The sequence below is a fragment of the Melanerpes formicivorus genome, unplaced genomic scaffold (assembly GCF_026170545.1).
Source record: "Melanerpes formicivorus ecotype bairdi unplaced genomic scaffold, bMelFor1.0.p_v2 SCAF_72, whole genome shotgun sequence".
Lineage (NCBI taxonomy): Eukaryota > Metazoa > Chordata > Aves > Piciformes > Picidae > Melanerpes > Melanerpes formicivorus.
The window spans coordinates 3041925-3060512 of record NW_027142424.1 but is presented as its reverse complement, the minus strand read 5'-3'; the positions used below and the strand labels follow the sequence as shown (position 1 = coordinate 3060512).

Below are 18588 nucleotides of genomic sequence, written 5' to 3'. Positions count from 1 at the left end.
CCCCTTAGTGCTACCCCCACGCAGGGAAATTGCTGGTACAGCACTCAGCAGTGGGGGCTTGGCAGGGGTGTCTCAAAACACTCAAACCCCACAGGAGGGAGCAGCCCACGCACAGCTCCAGCAGTTGACATCACACAACCCAGGGAACCATCATAAATGAAATATTAAATGTGTTGGACTGTCTGTTAAATAGGCAAGAAAGATACCAAAGGCATTGCCTTTATTAACTTATTCGATCTTTTAGTTAAAATTGTTATAATGGAGCACATCTTGCCTGACAGTCAAAGATAAAAACAGTTTAAAAACTACAAGCCAGTCAGATCATGCTGCAGGGTGCTAACAGAGCCCATCCACACACCTGACCCTGAATAAACAGCTCCAGCCTGGGGAAGGGGCCAGGGGGGAGGGTGCCCATCTTGGGGTGCCAGCTTTCCCCTTTCAACAATGTCAGAGGCAGTTCCTGGTTACAAGACTAATTGGGAACTTCCTATAAACATTATTAAGCTCTCCCTACATGGCAAGAAGTCCAGAACAAAAACAATGAACTAACAAAACATGGAATGCTTGGCTGTGTCATACTCTATAAATATTTCTGAGCCACCATAAAAAAAATAAAGGAGTCAGAAAAAGAGTTCCTATGTTGTAACAGCCACACACTTAAGACTCTTCAAAAACAAGCCAGTATTTAACCTGAGCTCTCAGCTATAAAAATAGTTTTGTTACTCTTGGCATAATTCTGTGTTTTATTTCAAGATAAAATATACTCCTGCAGAGTATATGCCACTTGTGAGTCTTTCAAACACTCAGAAGAACCATGGGAAAAAAAATGAAGTAACTTTCCATTGCAGCTGATGGGTTGATGGTCTTCAGTTCTCAAAATTAATTCTGCACTGGAAACTTCTTCAGCCACTGCAGGAGGGCAAAGACCTGTAATAAAGGAAAGGAAAAGTTCCTCTGAATGATCTGAAACCATCACATGTGACAATTCACTCTGTGAATTTTCACACTGCAAACAGAACAGAAACATAGAATAAAAGCAGGAAGAGAAGAAAGGTAAAACCAAGCACTCCACAGAAAGACAACAGACTCAGGGACACCACTGCAGTGTTGCGAAATAAAACCTTTCCAGGTTGTTTTGCACAAAGGAGCGATCTTTGTGCCCTCAGCCAGGTACTGACTCACGGTTTGTGACCAATGGCACATGCGCCAGTGTCCAGCACTTAAAACATATCTATTTCCTCACTGCTTTCCTCTTTTGTTCTTCACCTCTTCCCCCACCCACTCTTTCTCTAAAGGAAGAACAAGGTGACTGCTGAACATGCCTAGTGAGGAAATTAACCTAATGCTTATCAGTGCACCCGCCTGCAAGTGATTGCAGAGCAGTAAAGAAAAACAAACCCAACCTAATCAGTTCAATCACATCTTTATATGAAATTGAACAAACTTCAATGATTTCTGGTCCTATTAACTCTGCAAAAGCTGCTTTGGAGTTAACTCCTCACAGTGATTCAAAGCCCTTTAGTAAAGGCAGAAAATAAGAATTATGCAGCAGCCAGTGTCTTGCAAAGTCACTAATCCTTGCCATGGAGCTACAGTGGCTTGTGGGTATGTTTGTCGCACCAGCTCTTTCTCACTTGAAGCAAATGAGATGATTTCTGTGGGCTGAGCACACGCTCAGCACTCTGCTGTATCAGCATGGTGCTCAGCAGTTTTGGGGATTTGCTCCTGAACTTTTTAACATCAGTGCTTTCAGGATGCAAGTCACAGTGCTGGCTTCGATCTGTAAACCTCCAGCTTCTTTTACTGTAGGGCTCTTTTTGGAAGAAGAGCTCTCTACTCTGTTGCAATGTTGTGAGGGAAGGCCTGGCATTCCAGTTACTCAGCACCCACTTCCTATGAGAGCCCCATTAGTGTGCCATAAGCAGACCCAACTCACTCTGACAGAAGACTTATTAGTGTGCAGAAACAGCAGAATACAAGGGTGCTACAAACCACCACCATTCCCCCAGTGGCACAGGGGGTTTTGCTCCACAGGGAAGAAGCAGTTCAGGGACTGAAATTTGAATACACCAAGGGAGACAAACTGAGCATCAGCTCTCACTGGATTAAAGTTAATAAGTATGAGAAATCCAGTGCCCTACAGCTTTGCACTCCAGCTTTCTGTGTAGTAACTTCCCTTTCCAGACATGTGCTTGGGTTGTGTCTGCACTGGGAGATTTCTCTTTTTTGTCATTTTTTTCTCCACATTGTTGCTAGATCCTATTCAGTTTCAAGTGGTGTTTGGCATTCTAACCATATCTGGTTACTCTTTTGTCCACAGAACCAGACAACACGGTGCCTACTGCAAGCATCCAATTCACATCAGCAGAACAAATGGCCAGAGAGAAACTTCCTGATTCAAAAACAAAAACCTGCTATGGGCAAGGCTGTGTTCTATATTCTGAAGCAGCTCTATTCAATACCTTCTACTTTTGGAGCTCTGAGCCCAGGAACAATATGCTAAAACAGCCCTTGGCTGTGACACAGAACAACACTTCCCCATATCTTACTCAACAATGTTCATATCCTTGATCCTGTTATCTGTAACACACAGAAGGATTTTAACCACAATAAGCAGTGTGCAGGTACTTGGAATGGTGCTGAGAGATCTGACTGCTCAGAGGACAAGGGAAATGCTTGAGAGAAGTTTAATTGTTTGACTGAAGGTATTATTTGCTGCTTTAGTATCTGTTTGCAATTCCAGTACTCACAAGGGTTTTATTGGAAATGCATTCAGGAGTGCACTTAGGACCTTGTTGCAGACTCATCTCAGAAGTCCATAACTTGTATTAATATTGCAGACGTACTCATAAAAGAGGGAAACAAAAAAACCCCACCACAAACCAACAATGAGAAATAAAATCGAGTTGAAAATACCTTCCTGCTCACAGAACATCACAGACAAGAGAACGTATCCCTTTCTTCTGCTGCAGATAACTGGGGTCTGTGAAGAGCCTCTGCAAGTTCTGGTGTCTATATTGTAAAGCAAAAACCAAGGAACTCAGATCATAAGCATTATAGCGTCACCAGGTTCAAAGCGGTGAGCAGCAGAGACACTTTTTAATTCCCCTCTTCTCCTCCCTCCCACAAGCAGGGCAGAGAGTCCAACAATGTACAAACTCTTACTGATCAATTCTAAAGGGTTCTATTTGATATGTATGATGTTTTAAAGTGCAGTTTTAAATAGCTGCAGGTAAACCTGGTTTTAAGCACAGATTAGTAGGCCTGCATAGATTAACCAAAACACGCTTGGCAAGTTTTTACCCAGAACCCCTCTGAAAGTAGATCAAAGTTCTACTGATGTGGTTCAGAAGCTACTTCTGCCAGCAAATACCAAGCTGCTTTATTTTCTATCCACTACAGCAATTGTTCTGAACAAGAAGCCAATTTCCAAGCTCAAAAATGCAGTACCAGGTTCTAAAGCAGAGACATGCTCACCACTAAGGCACAGCCGGTTGAGCCGAGCTGAGATGTGCCAACCAGTAAGCAGGAGCCAGACAGCTGATGGGGCTGGGCAATGGCCACAAGCAACCACTGTTTTGTAGAGAGCTTTTCAGGAATCCCTCCTACAAGACAGTCTTTGCAGAAGACTACACTGCTGCTGTCTTTCATGCTGAATGAAATGCTGCAGATGAACTTCAGCTGATGCAAATGCTGGCACTGCTCTGTCCGTCAGTCCCAGCACAGCCAAGGGTTTATGGTTGTGAATGTTATCAAAATTGCTTTGTCTGTTGCTTACAGTAACACTGTTCTGCTCAAGTTCATCTAAGGATAAAAGAAGTGCAACATTTTCAGAAGCAGTACCTCTCAGGAGAACGCTGAGGTTTCAGCAAGCTGTGTCCATGTTAGGAGTCCACTTCAAAACAAAAGACTACATTCTCCCTTTGAGATCACCCCATGCCTACCTATTTCTACCAATAAGTGAGACAATCTCCTTGCCAAATGAGGCAGAAATTATGAAGGATATTTATGAAGCAAATAAATGGCCTCTCCTGCCCACATACTCCAGACAGAAACTCCCTATCAGCACTCATGCTCAGAAAATAAACTGCCATGGCAGCTACACAGAAGTTATTTTCTTAGACCATCAAGTGCATTCCCTGACCCTGCAATGAAGGAACTAAAACTATCATCCCACAACCCCCCTAAACTTATTTAAGCTGAGAGTCTGGTTTAAATTCATATACAAAACTATTCTATGTATCACCTATTCCTATACTGTCCTCCTTTCCACAAACACCCCCAGCATAACCAACTGCTTCTGAATCTAAGTCATACTTGTGTTTGATTTTCTCTAGACCTCCCACAGCTCGCTCCAAAATGACTTCTTCCTCCCATCTGTTTAGACACGTGCAGAAGTCAAATCCTGTCATGACCCTGAGAGCCATAAAGAATCCCATAAAAACATCCAAGCACTTCATGTTAAGGTATGCAGGAATTTTCTCTTAGGAAAGCCTGATGAGGATGTTGTGTATAATATCATAGCAAAGGTCAAGTATAAAGGAGAAGATGTTCACAGTCACAATTTCTGGCCACTTAAATCATGGGAGAGCCATATATACCCTATTAGCATTGCTGCTGTTAGGACTGCAGTGAGGGGTCGCTTGGAGGAGAGTGCTAAGCTCCAGATCAGCAACCATCTGTCGATACTCAGCCAGCGCACGCTGCAGCTTGCTCATGGGGGAACTGGTGTCCTGGAGGAGACAGAAAGCAAGGCAAAGTTATGAAACCATCCCTTTGAAATACATCAAAGGATTATAACATAGGAAGAATCAGCATCTTTCATTCTGAAACATCTCAGTTCAAATTACTACAACAGAACACTGCTCCTGATGCTAGATGTTGGTATTTCTAACAAACACAGAGGTCCTTCCTAGCTTTTTAACATCTCCAGGTGCTTGTATACGAGGTGCACACACAGCAGCACCTCACTGAAGAAGGAGAGAACAAAGAAAGATATGAGAGAGAGGGAAAACCAGGCAGAACAAGAGAAAAAAAACAGTGTCCAAAAGCTTCTAAGAACTGTTTCCAAGCATATTCAGACGCTGTGCTTTACTGGAATTACCAATTACCCAGCATTTATAATCCCAAAGGCTTTCAACTCAAAACCTTATCTTTCATTATTTATTTTTTTTAAACTCACACTGTTCAAAACATATTGAGATGACAAGGAAACACTTAGGAAAAAATATTTTGCCACCTTTGATTTAAGCCTGATGTCTCATCATTTGAGACCCTAGGTCTTTCATGCCCCCAGATATCTGCATTCCTATCAGCAGTCACAATTTGCCTTAAAATGAATGAAGTGTATTCAGCAATAAAATACTGACTTGGTCCATGGTAGTTCTGCAGCATCTACTTGCTGGCTTAGGCACTGAAAGGTGATTGATCTCCAGAGGAAAGTCTTCATCAGAGAATTTCTCACACGTTTGAGACTTGTCTCTTTTCTGGGTGGATGTCAAACAGATAGAATCCGAGTGAAAAGAGCCCAGATCCACATTGTCTCCTCTGTTAAAAAAATAAGACATTGCCAGACATGGTATCACAATCCTTTTGAAGCTTTCAAAGGAAAACCATGGGACAACATAAAAAATTATGGGCCCTGAGCCAAGAAAACCATCAAGCATGTGAGATTACTGTGTTCCTCAGTGTGGTTTCCATGTTCAACAGCTTCACTGGATCAGTTTCATCCTCTGAGCACAGTTTGACATTCAAGCAGTTTCAAGAACAGCTACTCTGCCATGTGCTCAGGTATCTATTTAACCTTGCAGAGAGCACACAAAAGGCAGTGTTTGGTTCCTCCCAGTACTCTTGTACACTTTCTTCTCTCAGAACTCTACTCCTTTTTTTTTCTTTCTTCCCCCCCTTTTTAATCAACCATTAAGCAAATTTGTATCTGTGGCTGTACTTTTCAAGGGAATTTCAGAGTCTTGTAGAGCCATCATCTCACTTGGACATCACAGGAGAGCTTTCCCAAAGAGGCTTTATTTTGTTTTTTTCTTAAATACAGCAGTAAACTGTGAAAGGCTGCTGGGCCAATCTGTGATTAAACCCAAACCTCAGTTGCCTGACTAACACTTCAAGTTGGAGCTGAAGCATACAATCTATTGGGATACATTTTCCCCTAGGTTTTAAAGCAAAACAAACCCCTTGATTTAGCACTAGGTATATCTAAGTGGACTCAGGAATATCTGAAAAGCAATTTAAACAACAGCTGAAACAACAAGTCATACCCTGCCCATCCTTACTGTCCAACACTGACTAACAGCTACCCCAAGCTTTTCCCAGTACAAAAGTCCTTTAGCTCTTAACAAGCGTGTCAAACAATTGAAGCTTTTTGTCACACCTTCCCCACTAGAATTAACTTTCTTATAACCTACCCTGGAGACAAAAAACATTCTCAATTTAATTTCCTGACATCACAAAACATGCCAACCCCCCCCACTAAAATTAACTTTCTTCCAGCCTACCCTGGAGAAAAACCATTCTCAATTTCAATTCCTGAAATCACTATTGTATCAAAGTGTGCCAAACCCCTCACTCAGCTCCAGCATCAATTAACCACAAACCAACACTAGAAATAATAAAGGCTGTAGCACATCTGAAATTCTCTTGATCACCTACTCCAGCAGCACAGGAGCCCAGCAGCACCTAGCTAAGCCCTGTGCTCCCTAGGCTGTGTTTTCACTCAGCACTGCCTGCTGTCTGTGGCTTGTACAGAGACGTGCTCTGGTTTCTGCTAGCAGTTGTAAGCTATGCAGTGAATTTCACTTTCAGCTGCTAATTTCCACTTCATACAGTCTTTTAAAAGAGTGAAACAGCAACCATCGCCCTGAAATAAAGCACTTCTGTATTCCTCACGCTCCTGAACAAAACAAGCACAGTGTTAGCACTGCCTGGGTGGGGTAAATAATTAAAGAAAACTGTAAAGAAAATACTACCTTCACATTTACATCTCATTAAATATTCTTTAGGTGCTTATTTTGGTGGAACACCACAGTCCATAGCTGGCAAGAGTGTTACAGAAAGGGTTATTTTTAAATGACATTCAACCTAAGAAAAAGCCCTCATGAGAGATGCCAGCTCCAAGTGCCTGCTGTGTCTCATTTCACTTCTCTGGGGATACAACAGACTTTCTTTTAAGAGAGAAAAGCTCCTGTTTGTGTGCTTGTGACAAGGAAAGGCCCTGGAGAGATGCGAAGGAACACGCTGTAGCTGCCTAAAACAGAGGATGTGAGGAGATGCAATGAACACAAGCAGTTTTGAACACACAGGTTGGGAGGGAGGATAGAAACCCATTTGATTTTGAGGTAGGGAGACAGCTCAAGGAATGGGTGGCTTAGTCCAGCAGTAGTAGACTTAACAAGTAGCTGCTGACACTCCAGCTTTAAAACTGGAACTGAGTGTAAAAACACAAAGGCAGCAAATGTTGTTTCGCCGCAAATGAAGTCACTAAGTCAGAGCACACAGAAATTACTCCGGCACTACGCTATTTCACAATCCCTCTTGCAGTTGGATAAGGTATTTGACTGTGTTAATAACCTTCTTGTTGGCTGTTTCAGAATTCAAGAACTCATGTCAAAAATATTTGCTGGGCTGACAGGGAGGTGCCAGCACCCTTCCCTACACACAAAATACATCATCAGCACTATGAAGCCAGCAATGGAAAACTGGAGGATCCAGATTCGAGTCCCAGAAGGAATGTTGTGTTTGGTCTCTGCCATTAATGCCTTCCCAGAAACCCACATTGCAGACTGCAATCCTACTGCCTTCCTCCTGTTTATGGGGTGAGAATTTATTCAGTGGCAAATCAGAGCCAGCAGAAGCTGGAGAGCAGAGGCTGGGATTTACACTAAGACAATCCCAACCCAATTACAGGGCCCCAAGGACCAAATGTGGGCATTGAGAAAACTTGATAGCTCAGCAGCAAATCCCAGCTGGGCAGAGAGCCCTCCCTTACTGAAGGATATCTGCTCTGTCTGCACTGCCTGGCTTGTATCGGTTTCTTCTCCTTTAAAATTCCCTTAAGGGTAAGACAAAAAGTGAAAGCAGTTTCCATCATTCAGCCCCAAAAGGGATTTGGAGGGATGGCAGGGTACCACTTGTGCTTCTGGGGAAGCAGGCAAGAAAGGTCAGGGTAGGTGTACAGGGAATGGAGTCTTTTTAATGATTTATGGAGAGTGGGAACTAGAGTCCACACAGAGTGAAGCTCAGCTAAGCAGAGTGGGAATGTGCCAGCACAGCATTCTTTTTCAATAGCTGCCCATTCACCTTGTCTCTGAACAGGTCTCTCTCACTGCAGTAACCACTCCCATAATACTAATATTTTTGTTTGAAAACCAAGACAGAAGGAAAGCATCCCTACATCAGATATTTCCATTCCATAACATTCCATATCATTAATTTGGACATTGGGCAGACTGGCTGGCTAAAATTCTTAGCAGGTTTAAACAGCTGCTCATTCACTCTACTGGTCAAACTAGCAGCTGAAAAGCTACTCCTCCTCCTCTTCCTATGTCTAAAAGGCAGCTATGAAATCTCTGTAAAACTTCAGAAATCCTTCTAAAACAGAGCTGGTAAGTCAGTCATTTTTTGGAAAGGAAATAGAGAAACCAACACAACAAATCCATAGAAAGTTAGAGCTCTGAAAGCCTTGCTTGTGCAGGCATAAAGCCACTTCTATAAATGCAAAGCAGCATTTATATCTTGGATACTTTCCAATTCCACTGAGACACCTGAGTATTTTTCCAGCACTTCCCAGCATTAGAAACCTCACTCTGCTCATCCCCAACCACACAGCCTTTTTCCTCCCTGAACAGAAACATAAGGATGGAGTCCCACAATGATGCACTGGAGAATGGACAGATTGCTGTCCTTTAAGTCTTGCCACCTCCTTTTCTTGCCCCGAGTGACAAAAGCAACCTGTGCTGAAGGAGCTGTGTCCTACATTCCTGCCCAGCCACTGTGTGATTTCTCAACAGAAGTAACACAGTCCCTAAAGCTCCATATAAAATTGAGGTTTGTTTCTTGCCTTACAGAAGCATCACTGTGTAAGGCCAGCTCTGGCCAGAACACATCTTACCCACCACATTTACAAGCAGCATCTGGGAATGAAAGAAATGTTAAGATTTTTTTTTTTCAACCTCCATTTTTCTCAATCAACTTTGACAAGTTTTGTGGTATTGCAGCTTAATTCTGCCCACACAACTCTTGGGGATAAGAGATGCAAAAAATAAAGGCATAAAAAAGAATGATGATACTTTAGACCTATTTTAACTACTTTTAAATTTACTACTTTCCAGTTTTAAACCAGCAGTCACTTTAAACATCACTTGAGAGAACACAAATCTCTGAGAGCCTTCCCACCCAAGTTTCTACATAACTCCAGCTTATCTATTTCTTAAAGGTAAAAAGCATATAACCTTTCTGAGCTGACACATTTCATCTCTTGTTCAGTCTTGAGACAGCTGCAATCTTCTCCATGCCATGTACTTCCATCACCATTTATGGGTTTGAAACTCTCCAGCCATTCCAGATCTGATACTGGCTTCCACCTGGCATCTTTTTTCACATTGAAGTTATCACTAGAGGAATCAGATTCAGACTTGTGAATTGCAGCAGGAGCCTCTCTGCTCTTTTGGTAAAACAGAATTTCAGTTCTCCCTTCCCAGGTTTTATTTTCACTATCAGTTTTGTCAGATGTGTTGGTGTTCTGGGTCAAAGTACTTTGTAACTCCACACAGGAACTGCCATTAGGCCAATGCCCACTTTCAGGTAAAGATGACTCAAAGGTTTGCTGGTCTCTGCTTTCCACTCCATTATCAGAAATTTCCCTGTTTCCCAATGGCATTGTGTTGTTTGCCTCACAAAATGCTTTGCTGTCTAGCTCATAACTGCTTGATGCAACATCTTGCTTTTCTTCTTCTGTAAGGGCAGACACGACTTTCACAACTTCTTGGTTTAAGTGCTCTGAGGTAGTTCCTTCTGAGCCTGATGCATCCAGTAACAGTCTATTATCTGCTTCACACATCTTGGAGGTGGTTTTTACCCTACTTTTTGGAACCTGTTCATTTCTACACGCCTTGTATATCTCGTGGCTGCCCTCAGAACTAACCGAGTCTGTCCCGCTGTTATTTTCAGAGGCAGAGAATGTCAGATCTGTGCTACAACAGCATGACAAAGGAAACAGTCAGAATGCTGCATTAAAGACCACACATAACTGTACTGAAGGTTAAAGCTATACATTAACCAGTGGCTGTAGCCATGCCTCTGTGGTACTTCATATACCAACAGGCAGCTGTATCCTGCCAAAACCCAGCTGAAGCCTGGCCAGACTTGGCTGTTACTTTCCAAAATCAGTCTGAGAGTATTTATAAAGTGTGGTGGTTCTGTCTGAACCTCCAGGATATGCATCAACTTCCTTAACTGAAAGCACAATAAACTTTGATTTTTAAACAACAGTAGCAGCAGGCCAGATTAACACCCCTACCACCAGCCTACTCCATTTCTAATAAAAACATTAACTGCCTGGCCTGCAGACAGCCTTTTATTCTGTGACTGATACTCATGGTGTCTCCTGACCGAGTGAATATAGGTATGACAGCTTCACTGGATGTTTGTGGTTGAGACCAGCAAAGCCATCTTGACACAGCACACATCTCATTTAGGATGGTAGCTGTGGCTGAACAGTGAAGTCTTTCTCTGAGAGTAAACCAACAAGAAACAAAGAGAAAAAAGAAATTACCTCCCTTCACGAGCTGCTGCTTCATGCTTTTGCCTTAATTCCTGACAGCTCTCCAAACTGACATGAAGAAACTGCAAGTCACACTGCTGTTTTAGGTAGATCTGTTTAAAGATAGTAATGCTCATTAGTGAAAGTCTGAAGTGAAGGAACATTATCATCAGGTATTAACACAAATACCCTTCCAAAAATACCCTTAAAACATTCTTATAAACCATTAATTGTAATCAAACTACTGTCAAAGACTTCCTAATCTAGGGGGGTCATCTCTGCATGTATTTAGGAAAATAAAGTTTTGTGTCAATAAATAGTATTTCTGCAGGCTGCAGTGGTCTTCTAGAATGGAACCACACTGAGCCACCAATACAGTATCATTACTGTTATTGGATATTTAATACATGTTATTATCATGTTAGTCAAAGTTATGCAGAATTACAGGACATGGAATGATGATAGTGGCATTTGGCTTTCAGTGCAGAGCTGCATCCCCATAACCATGGGCAGCAGGTTGAAGGGGGTGATTCTCCCCTCCTGCTCTCATGAGACCCCACCTGGAGGCCTGTGTCCAGCTCTAGAGCACCCAAACACAAGGACATGGAACTGTTAGAGCAAGCTCAGAGGAGGACCATGGAGATGATCAGAGGGCTGGAGCACTTCTATGAGGACAGGCTGAGACAGTTGTGGTTATTCAGCCTGGGGAACAGAAGGCTTCAGGAAGACCTTTAAGCAGCCTCCCAGTATTTGAAGGGGGTTACAGGAGAGCTGGAGAAGAACTTTTGTCAAGGCATGGAGTGACAGAATGAAGGGTAATGGCTTCAAACTGGAAGAAGCTGGACCTACATTAAATATTAGGAGGAAATTCTTTTCCATGATGGAGGTGAGGCACTGGAACAAGTTGCCCAGAGGAGCTGTGGAGGCTCCAGCTCTGCAAGTGTTCAAGACCAGGTTGGATGATGCCTTAAGCAACCTGGTGTAGTAGGAGATGAACCTGCCAGGGGTATGGCAGGGGGATTGGAACTAGATGATCTTTAAAGTCCCTTCCAACCCAAACCATTCCACAATTCTACAATTTTTTGTAAGCCACCATAGAAGACAACACACCAATCATTGCAATAACAACACCTTGAGAACCTCAGAAGTGAAAACAGCAGGCTTAAGTTTCTTAGGAAAAACAAATCTTACAGAACACCACATCCTTTTGTGCTGCATAAGTTCACCTTGGGCACATGTGTGAAACAGCCTACCCCATTCCCACTGCCCTTCACATGACTCCTCTTGTTACACACACACCCCAATGAATGGTTATCTCAACTGGATGCCCAACTTTACTGCTGTGAGGGAGGTATTTACTCACTGTAGGACCAAGCAAATACAACTACACAAAAAAGGCTCAAAGCACCATATAAATACAAAGCTTTGTACCTTGGAGTTTTCATTTTAACCAACAAATAAACCTAAACATATATATATATATAATAATAATCAACATCCCCTAGGGATCCCAAGCATGGCAGAAATGGCCAAATTTATTTATTCCTTTTAAATCTTAATTACAAACAGCAAGATCTAAGTGTGTTTTATAGTGCTCCACACAGATATGACGTCACTGAAAAATGCCCTGATAATCTCAGGGTGGAAACACACAATGAGGGTTGTACCTGCCGCAAGCTTTCCAGCTCAGTGTTAGTCCGTGCTTGTTTGGACTTGGCAAACTGAAGCAGCTGATCCATTCTCTTTGCTTTCTCAACTGTTTCAAAACACAGACAGCTTTTGCATTACTTGAACAGACACAGAGCAAGTACATTGCATTTGTTAACGTGTATGTCTGCAGCAGCAGGAACAGGTGCTTAACCAAAACACAAGCACTTCCTTAACATCAACAGAGTCTGTTTCCCCTCCAAATAAACAGAGCACAAAATCCACAAGACAACTGAACAGAGTCCTTAGACTGTTCACCAGCACCTAGCTTTATTTTACTAGCAGCAATATTCTACTTCATTAACCAATTTTACTTTTTCATATTAAGATTCTTCCACAGAAAGGAAATCCAGTAGTTAATTCTAATTTGTGCAGGGAAGTGCTGGGAAATACTTCCCACTACTATGTTTTCAAAACAGGAAGACATGGGATCAATGTGCCTCAAAGGTCATGGCAGGAAAAAAAGTGACAGGCAAGTAAATCATCTCCCAGAACACATCACCTTTGGTCACATGGGTCCATGTCCCAGTGGAGGCCAGTGACAAGAGGAGTCCCTCAGGGATCAGTCCTGGGACCTGTCTTGTTCAACATCTTTGTGGGTGACATGGACAGTGGCATTGAGTGCACCCTCAGCAAGTTTGCTGATGACACCAAGCTGTGTGGTGCAGCAGACATGCTGGAGGGAAGGGAGGCCATCCAGAGGGACCTTGACAGGCTGGACAGGTGGGCACAAGCCAACCTCATGAAGTTCAATAAGAGCAAGTGCAGGGTCCTGCATCTGGGTCGAGGCAATCCCAGGCACAAATACAGGCTGGGCAGTGACTGGCTGGAAAGTAGCCCTGAGGAGAGAGACTTGGGGGTGCTGGTGGACAAAAAGCTCAACATGAGCTCTCAATGTGCACTTGCAGCCTGCAAAACCAATCAGATCCTGGGCTGCATCAGGAGAAGTGTGGCTAGCAGGTCGAGGGAGGTGATCCTCCCCCTCTACTCAGCTCTGGTGAGACCCCACCTGGAGTACTGTGTCCAGTTCTGGAGCCCCTATTACAAGAGGGATGTGGAGGTGCTGGAACGTGTCCAGAGAAGGGCCACAAGGATGATCAGAGGGCTGGAGCACCTCTCCTATGAGGACAGACTGAAGGAGTTGGGGCTGTTCAGTCTGCAGAAGAGAAGGCTCCGAGGTGACCTAATTGTGGCCTGAAGAGGGCCTACAGGAAGGCTGGGGAAGGACTTCTCAGGATCTGAGGTAGTGATAGGACTAGGGGGAATGGAATGAAGCTGGAGGTGGGGAGATTCAGGGTAGATGTGAGGAGGAGGTTCTTCCCCATGAGAGTGGTGAAGCCCTGGAATGGGTTGTCCAGGGAGGTGGTTGAGGCCCCGTCCCTGGAGGTGTTTAAGCCCAGGCTGGATGAGGCTCTGGCCAGCCTGATCTAGTGTGGGGTGTTCCTGCCCATGGCAGGGGGGTTGGAACTAGATGATCCCTGTGGTCCCTTCCAACCCTGAATGATACTATGATACATCATCTTTTGAGGTATATTGGTTGTCTGTAAGCAACAACTGGCCTGCCTTTCTATCCACTGCAATACAGGATTTCTCTCCATCCAAACCCAACATGAAGCTATCAACAGATAGCAGGTAGCTGTTTACCAAGTCCTGCATATTAAACTGTTTAAAGCAAAGCCACCAGTTAAACAAGAGAAAAAGTGAATTTGTAAACATAATTCTTCCATACAAACATGGGAGAGAGTGAATGGGATAGTCATTACCTAGGGTCTAAGCTTCAGGCTTTTCATGTGGCTTCTTTTTAGTAGGTTACAATTTTCTAGGCAATATATGTCAGAAGGGACACCACCACTCCCATTTATTGTATTCATATCACAGGAGACATGAAAGTCTCAAAAATTTTCAAGAGAGAATCCTCTGAGCCATTCACTCCTGCATGCCTCATCATATTAGTGAACCTTGTGCTTTTACAGGACTTTACCAACTGTTCCTGCAGCAGCCCTAGACACTGCTTTCATAGACTGACATACAAAGGCATAACCCTTATTAAGCTGCAGGAAAGGCAGATAAGAAGCTGCCTCCTTCACAGAAATTGGTGAACTGTTGTTGTCCAGAAATTTCTGGGCTGTTGAAAGCTAAGGCATGAAAAGCCAACTGCCCACACTTACCAGTAAGCACGAGCTCGTCCCTCAGGTAGCTATTTTCTTGTCTGAGCTGAACAATTTCTTCCTCCTGCTTATTACTTTCTTTCACCTTTTCACAGAGGTCATCTTTAAAACAAAATGCAGTATTTCCCAAAATGAAAAGGAACCACACTGGTCTGCACTGAATTAGGTGCCCAGTATAAACATTTACCTTTCAGCTTATTTCTTTCTAGTATCAGTTCTTTCAGTCTCAGTGTGAGGGCTTGCACTTTTTTGTTGAGATTGAATTTCTCCACCTCTGCTGCATGCAGTGCACTTCCCAGCTTTCTGAATTTAGATGTAAACTCAGTGACATGATCAGTTGTTTCAAGTATAGCCTCATCCTGAAACACCAAATAGAATTTATTCTTGATTACTGTTATATCTTCAGCACATGGACTTTGAGGAAACACTGCAGTGTTACAGCTACTTCACTGATTTTCTTCTGAGCTTTTGATACAAAAAAACCCTAAACAGAAACCCACCCCAAAAATCAAAGCCAGGAAACAAGCTTGTTTATGAAAATAAACCAGTTTGTTTGCTGACCACTTTTCCCTTCTCAAACAAGCTTAAGAGTTAAACAGCAGGGGGCTCAACGGTGACTAAGCCACTGTGGTGCAGTCACCAATAACTGCACTGCAGTCTGACCACATTTAGTGCCTGATGAGACAACAGATGTTACCTTCAGCTTAAGCATCGTAAGAAGCTCCTGTTCTCTTGCCTGCAGCTGGCCTGTTTTAGCAGACAGTTCAAAAACTGAGCAGTGGAGACTTTGATTTTTCTCCTAGTGAACAGAAATAAAGAAAGAGTGTCAGCTACTAATTTAGTGATTCAGTGTTACTGTTTTCCCAGTAAATGTGTACACAACTTTGTTCTTGTTAAACATCATGAATGGCAGTGTGAGATTCTGGAGAAAAGAGGACTGGGGTAAAAATTGTTCCCTAATTTGGTACAACCCAACTTGCTTGTGATTAAGGGGCTTAATATCCTTGCAGATCTTGAAGTCAAGCCGATTAGAGAGATGAAAGCACACAATACTGCTTCACTGTGTTGCACACAGAAGGAAAATTATCCCAATAAACATATAATTGCCCAATCACTTAAAAAAAAATTTTTAGAATCCTTAAATAGTAATTATTTTCATATCCTTAAACCATTTTCAGCATGTTAATCACAGTAATGAAAAGCTGTAAACAAAACCATCTGGAACTTCTTAACCAAGTAGCAGAACTGTACTGGGATCAGCCCTGCCTCTTGCAGTCACAGTGCCTGACTTTTTTGGAGGCCAGCTGATTTCCAGTGGTGTTCTCCAACAATAAGCAAAGAAACAAACAGGCAGGAAAGCTTTTTTTGTCTTTTCTTTTTTTGTTGTTGTAGTTGTTAATAAATCAGAGCTACACCTTAATCTAACAGTGCTGTACTAAAAGACAAATGCAGCTCAGGAGCCTTCACATGAAGTATTTATTCACCAGTGAAGCCAAAGCCACTTGCATTCTGCTCATGCATGGACTGCAAAATGAGCCAGCTCCTACCTCCAGAGCCTGACAGCGAATAGTTGCATCTGCTACTTTTTGAGACATCTCTTTAAACTTCTGTTGTGTCAGTGATTTTATGATTTCATTCCTCTTCTTCAGCTCACCTGAAAATAAAGGAGACAAGGTGAGGAAAAAAGCTGCCACGACATTTTTCCAAACGTCAGAAATAATTCAATGGTTTTAAAATAACGTGATTTACAAATGGATGCTGACACTGCATACTCTGAAGGAGGATTCCCTAGCTACCCAGGTCACATGGAACACGAACTCTGTGGTGACCTCTGTACCATGCCTGTCAAACAAGGCTGTTCAGAACTGCCAAGTGATCAGCTGGTGAAGGACGTCAGAGCTGTGCAGCAGAACCTCAGGGCACAAAGGTACATCAGTAAATATGCAAATTGTTCTCTTCCCATTTCATCAGATGAATTTCTTTTATTTTTTTTTTTTAAACAGAAGCCAGAACAGTTTACATATTCAAATAAGAAAGGGCTACCTAGTTATCACACCCCTTTCAAGCTCAGATTACTTTAGTGTCATCATGGAAATGTGATCTCAGAAAGAAGACAACCAAATTTAAGGCTGAAGGGTAGGAAATACATCCTTGCTTGATGCAAAGCTGTTACTGAGGGGTCTAAGCACCTCAATGTACTTAAAAGGATGGGGATCATGTTCTTCATACACACACTTACTGTTCAGTAAATTGCATCGTTCTGCTAGAGTCAGTATTTTCTGCCGATCACGTTCCCAGGCCAGAATCTGTTTCTGATGCACGGCAACCATGTCACTGAGCTCCTTATCACGGTCTTTCAGTTCTGCAGTTAAAAGCTGGATTTCTTGCCTCTGCTGCTGAATGGTGCTGTTCTCAAGGTTTGAGCTAAGCTTCTACAAAAGGGAACATATGGAACAAAATGCAACATAAAGAAGCAACAGATTCTCTGAAAAGAATGGAGGTTTGAATTTAAGTGAAAATACTTTTATATTACAGAGACCAGTCCCAAAAAAAGAGTTCCTTGCGCTTGTGGTACCGCTCGTGGCCCCTAACTAAAGTTGTTTGAAGTACAAGTACTTTCACGTTAAAAATAGAGCTCTGACTGTTAACTCCGCTTTCATTTTTTACCTGGGGTGCAGCAGAATGTGGCAGTGATGAACTCATAAGGGACAGGGGATCAGAGGTCTAGCAGGCATTGGTGAATGGCAGTAGCTATTTATGACTGTAACGCTAAGCATGGAGGGTGCCGCTGATGTAAGCAGTACCCGGTAACCCGCCGCGACGGTTGCTTATCTGGCAACCCTGCAGGAAGCCGTTGAGAACTGACCGGGATGGGACGGACCAAGGCCCTGCGGCCTCTCACGGGCGACAAGGCCTGAGGAGTGCCCTGAGGTGCCACCAGCTCAAGTCTCCAAGCCCTCTGTGACCTCTTGGGCCTTGCCCCGTCCCTGAGCCCCGCCGCTCCCGGAACCGTCCTCAGCTCCGCCAGTCCTGAAGTCTCCCGCCCCTCGCCAGCACCGCCCGCCAAAACCACCGGCGCCCTCGCCCTGACGTCACGGCACCGCCCCGTCCTCTACAGCTGCTGATTGGTTCTCGCCGCCGCCCGTCAAGCAGAAGCTCCGCCCCTTGACATGATTGATCCCCAGGTTCGAGTCTCGCACCCATCGGTGTGTAACTGCAAAGGCAGCTGTGCCCTCAAGATAGATCATTCCCAACTGAAAACCTCAGCTCAGACAGAACAATCACAGAAGAAATGACCAGTACTGGTAGAGGGCACAGTGTACAATGTGTCACCCCTTGGGTTTGACCTCTTCTAGGTCTTAGACTAAATGGAGTCCCTGTCAATGTTACTAAAATGAGCAGCAAAATACAAACACCAAAAATCAATGTTTGAAGCTGTTTGCTGAAGGATGGAGAGCACAACAGCACAGCTGGCAGCTTGCCTCATCTGCTGCCTGAACACTGTGGAAACAAATAGTAGGCCCTATACAGTTGTGTTAACTACTGCCACTCTTCAATAAGCAGGAAGCTAAAGGCATAAAGCCATTCAAATTGCCTCACCCAGAACACCATCAGGGTTAGAAGATTGTTTGGAATGATGAAAATAGGCTATTTCATACATATTCCCATGTCTCTCAGTGTTTCCACTTAGTAGAATAAAATAATTAAATTGGGAAGGGACCTAAAGTGATCACCTAGTCCAACTGCCTGACCACTTCAAGATCCATTTTTCTTTAATTAATTACCTTTTAAACATTTGTCCCATTCCCATTTCTAGGATTTTATGAAGTAAATCAGAAGTATAAGTTTCACTGGTGACACAGCTTCTTCACTTAAATTCAGCAGAAGGGACAGCAAATTAAAAAAATTAATTACTTATTATTTTCCTGCAAGCCTGTTAGA

The 18588-nt window shown here is 43.2% G+C and overlaps 1 protein-coding gene across 3 annotated transcripts; it reads right to left on the bottom strand.

The window, feature by feature from the left end:
- Positions 1-711: 711 nt before the first annotated feature.
- CCDC62 (coiled-coil domain containing 62) lies at positions 712-18537 on the bottom strand. Of its 3 annotated transcripts, none has more exons than XM_068163494.1 (13): positions 18432-18537; positions 16886-17078; positions 16194-16300; positions 15344-15445; positions 14834-15005; positions 14647-14748; positions 12439-12527; positions 10784-10884; positions 9462-10202; positions 5370-5547; positions 4602-4733; positions 2917-3012; positions 712-927 (listed from the first exon to the last, which is right to left on the bottom strand). In XM_068163494.1, the coding sequence occupies exons 2-12, from the start codon at positions 16974-16976 to the stop codon at positions 2935-2937; spliced, it is 1893 nt and encodes a 630-aa protein (XP_068019595.1). In that variant the 5' UTR covers positions 16977-17078; positions 18432-18537; the 3' UTR covers positions 712-927; positions 2917-2934. The 3 variants fall into 3 exon arrangements, with proteins under 3 accessions (XP_068019595.1, XP_068019592.1, XP_068019594.1); XM_068163491.1 differs by lacking the exon at positions 18432-18537 and adding an exon at positions 17314-17594; XM_068163493.1 differs by lacking the exons at positions 14647-14748; positions 18432-18537 and adding an exon at positions 17314-17594.
- Between the last annotated feature and the right edge of the window lie 51 nt (positions 18538-18588).